Here is a 4,564-nt window from a genome sequence, read left to right on the forward strand (position 1 = left end):
TACTAAATCAACTTGAGAATTAACCTACAGAACCTCATTCATAACCTGAAAACTGCCTGTAGTTCAGTCTTAAAAAAAATGTACTCAGGAACACAAATTATCCATGTTTAAGGTAAGTATTCAAGGTAAGTATCACATTATTACCATTGGGTGTTCCTTAAATGACTGTCTTTGGTAAGGAGCATATTAAAATCACACAATGATACAACCATATATAGAATTAGGGATCTCTATTCTATGGAAACTAGATTCTTTGGGTGCAGTTCGGATGAAACCTAGATTGTTGTGTTGAGTCTCAAAAATTTCCATAAGGCCAGTCTAAGTTCTTCATTTCTTAAGCTGTAAACTATTGGGTTGAACAATGGGGTCAGCACAGTATATAGTATCGATAAGAATTTGTTGGTATTAAAGGAGTTTCTTTGATAAGGTACCATATAGATTACAATAAGAGGGCCATAATATGAACATACTGAAGCCAAGTGAGAGCTACAAGTGGAGAAGGCCTTTTGTCGCCCAGCGGAAGAAGAAATCCTGAAGATGGTGATGAAAATATACATGTACGTCCAGATAATGAAGGAAAACGAGGAGGCCACCACTGGGACAGAAAGTATTACGACTTCCATTCTCACAACTAAGGTGTCTGAGCAAGAGAGTTCGACCAAAGGATCAAAGTCACAAAAGAAATGGTCAATGGTGTTGGACCCACAGAAGTCCAACTGACACAGAAGAATGACTGTTGTCAGGACAACTGTAAAACAAAGAAACCAGGAGACAGAAACAAGAGTCCGACAAAGCTGAAAGTTTATTATTTCCGCATATCTCAAAGGGTTACAGATAGCCATGTACCGATCATAGGACATAATTGTTAGAAGAATAGACTCTACACTGCCTGAAGCAATATAAACATAGAATTGAATAATGCAGCCTGCAAGAGTCATCATACTACCTTTTCTCAATAAGACATGAAGCATATTAGGGGTAATATTGGTGGTAAATAATATTTCAGAGATGGAAAGATGTTTAAGAAAGTAAAACATGGGGTGTTGGAGCCGTTGACTGGTGGACACCAGTGTAATGATGAGAAAATCACCAAATAAAGTTATTAAATATGCTGTGAGAAACAATGCAAAACATATGGCATTGCACGGCCCACAATTCCGGAAGCCAAGGAGGAAAATGTCTGTGATGGTCTTGTTTCCAACCATTGTAGAGTAAGTTAGATGAATTGTCTGTTGGCAGGTCCTTGGAGGTCCAGTGGTCCCTTAGAGGATTCTGCAAATATAAAATATGGTTATTTTTTAAATATTACAAAACACAGAAATATGAATACCATCAACTTATAGTGACATCTTTAAAGGGCTTCAATGTTTCTCTTTCATTTTTAGTTTTTAAGTCTTACGAAGATGTGGAAATAAATATAGATTTTTTGGTGGACCAAAGATGCAAGAAGGGTACTTGACAACAGATTTCTTATATATTATTTATATCTAAACATTGTTTAAGCTGAAGGAACAATACAAAGTAATTCAAGAAGGAAACATTTAGGAACAAAGTTGTATGTGATGATGTATTGTTTTACCATTCACAGGCATTTACTTTATATTTGTACGTGCTGATCCTCCTGATAAAGGAGCAGCGTTACTACCGTTGGGTATCTCCCCTATATCTCCCCTTCTATGCTTTCACATAACTTAATAGGGAATGATTTTTTAATTCATGGTAAACTAAGCCAACACTGAGATCACATTTCAGAATACACAGAGACAAAGACAATACAAAGATAGCATAGAATATCTTGCAGATTTACAGGTATGTTTTGCAATTATGCCAGAGAGAGCAAAAACACTTTTCACTTGTATATTTACTATACCAAAATGTGTATGCTCATATCAAATGCATAAGGCGATCTCTTATACCATTTTACACCCAATTGAACAAATAAATCGATAATGGAATAAATCAAGGTTCTCCTCAGGCCCTTTTCAGAGACCACCCAGCTGTTTTGGCGGATTACTAAAAAGTTGGGTCACAATACCGGGTCACCACCCACCTACAGCTTCTTCACCATCCAAATTAAAAAGATTTCTGGGGAGAACACTGATAATCCTAAAAATAATGTTACATATCATGTCAACGGATTGTATTTCTGTTTTCTCAGTTTGAGATTCACTTGTTTTACACATAGCGTATCCCTTTCCCGAAGTGTACAAGACTACATTTTTCTCTTTTGCACTTTAGTAACATTTACAGGTCTTGTCCGATGCCTTTCTCCTGTGAAATAGACAGCAGAATGATGAGCCAATGTTTTAAAGGAGGTTGTTGTGATCCTAAAGCTGAAGTTTAACATTCAGTCTAATACCAACACACACACAGTTTAGACACTGTATATGAGGAAAACCGTATTATGTAAAATGCTTAGAAATAGGCCCTACATTGTGATAAATAGTAAATATCCTGCAAAAACAAAAAAAATAACAGGTACATCTAATGGAACAGGCCCACCAGCATCAAGGACGTGGAAGTGTCCATCAAGCAATTAGAATATTTTACATCTTTAGATAATAACACCTGGCACTTTTACACCTTCTATTGTTCCACAGGTTAAAATAAAAAGTAATACCATTTCACATATATTTATGTTGAATGGTGTATGGGTGTGATAAAAAAAATGGGAAGTGTAGGAGGAAAGTACACGGACCAGTTAGAATTGCTTTAAACAATCTTTTTCATAACATTCACTGACAAATATTAACTCACCTTCTGGAAGAAACCCAGTAAATGGAAAATAATACATGGATTGTACAATAGCGTGGTGAAAATCAAATGCTGTATCATTACCTCTGCTCATATTTAAAGATCTGTTGCAAGCAATTAATGGAATTCTAATTGTGTAGGGAGGGAATCCCAAAGGTTTACCCTCTGTGTGCCTTATATTTTAATTGGAATTATAGAACATAGATGACAGGTGTTTAAAACAAATAGAAAAAAAAGTTATATACTACATTTAAAGTGCACCTGTGCCCAGGAAAACACAATAAAGATTTTTATTTAGCAATACTGTAAACTATTGTAATCAACTACAGAACTCAAACAGATTTTGCCGGCTGGTTGCTGTAGAGTGGTCCATGATGCACCATGACATGGGGCCTTTTCTTCTCCCAATGACATCCAAGATTCCAGAGAGGGGTCATTACAAGCATGGATATCATCATTGGGGTTCTCTATAGAGGTGGCGGCCAAGGTAAATTAAAGAACAGGTGCCATTGGTGATTCTACATAGATGCACATAAGTTGTTTGAAGCATGGAACTACAGAACCTTGCGCTACACTTATGAATGATATACAATGTTTATATTGCAAAAACACCTGACTGTTGAGGTCTTCCTGAGATTTCACCACTTCTGGATTTTAAACATATGAGAGACATCCTAAAAATGTGAATTGGGGTATATTACCTACGATCAGGAAATGCAGCTGCTCTTGTGTAACCATGTGGATTCAATGGGCAATCTGTGATTTAAGTGAGTTTAACTGATACTAAGGCCCTGATTTATTAAAAGCTCTCCGAGGTTGGAGAGAATACACTTTCACCAGTGAAGCTGGGTGATCCAACAAACCTGGGATGAATCTGGTCCAGGATTCAAAGCATTTGCTAGCAAATAACATTGAAGAAATCTATTCCAGGTTTGCTTGATCACCTAGCTTCACTGGTGAAAGTGTATTCTCTCCAGCCTCGGAGAGCTTTAATAAAGCAGGCTCTATATCTTTTCTTGCTATCTTTAAGGGTGACATTCTTCTAAATGGCAAACAATGAAGGAGACATTTGTCCCATTGACCACCATGCTAATATAATAAAATTACATTACTATATCCAAAACATGTGTATTTGGGATGTGGTACAGTACAGAACAATGAAACACATGCATAGTTACAGATATAATTATAGCAGGGGTTCCCCCATGTTAAAAAGATCAACAAAAGCCTGGTATATGTGGACTGTTTGCCCAGTGTTTTAACCTCCTCGGCGGTATTCCCGAGTGTGGCTCGGGGTGAATTTTTCAAACCAAAAGCGGCAACCCTGAGCCACACCGGAGGTGGAATTGCCAGGAAGTTTAAAACTCCTACCTGGTTCCCATGGCTTCCTCAAACGGTGCAGGCAGCATCCTCCAACGATATCCGGCATCTTCTTTCCTGCCGATGGCGGCTGGGCATCTGTGTAACCTAGCAATGCCCGGCCAGCATCTGCATCCCTGGCGTGTGAACGTTAGGGACGTGAGGCCGGTGGAAGCAGATGCCGGCGGGAGGTTGGGACCATGTGGCTGGGAGCGGGAAATAAATATTTTTAATTGTACCATTTTCACTTTTAAAAATACTAAGTATTAATACCGCCAGGGAAGTTAAACGCCCGTGTTTAAAATTCCAATGGGCCAGACCACATCAAGCAGTTTGTGGGTGTCACATTTTTTGAAGAGTTTAGAGGTATTTACATGGAGCATATTCACAAAATAGCATTATTCCCTTCTTGAGTGTCCCACATTGCAGCCACCATTACTAAAAAGGACAA

The 4,564-nt window shown here is 38.1% G+C and overlaps 1 protein-coding gene across 1 annotated transcript in view; it reads right to left on the bottom strand.

Moving 5' to 3' along the window:
• Positions 1 to 275: 275 nt before the first annotated feature.
• Positions 276 to 4,564, bottom strand: part of LOC140322256 (olfactory receptor 11L1-like) — a 7,409-nt gene continuing 3,120 nt past the window's right edge. Inside the window, exon 2 of the mRNA XM_072398841.1 lies at positions 276 to 1,272. Within this exon, the coding sequence (XP_072254942.1) occupies positions 276 to 1,205 (930 nt within the window). The 5' untranslated portion in view covers positions 1,206 to 1,272. The remainder of the gene's footprint in view (positions 1,273 to 4,564) is intronic.

The sequence above is a fragment of the Pyxicephalus adspersus genome, chromosome 2 (assembly GCF_032062135.1).
Source record: "Pyxicephalus adspersus chromosome 2, UCB_Pads_2.0, whole genome shotgun sequence".
Classification (NCBI taxonomy): Eukaryota; Metazoa; Chordata; class Amphibia; order Anura; family Pyxicephalidae; genus Pyxicephalus; species Pyxicephalus adspersus.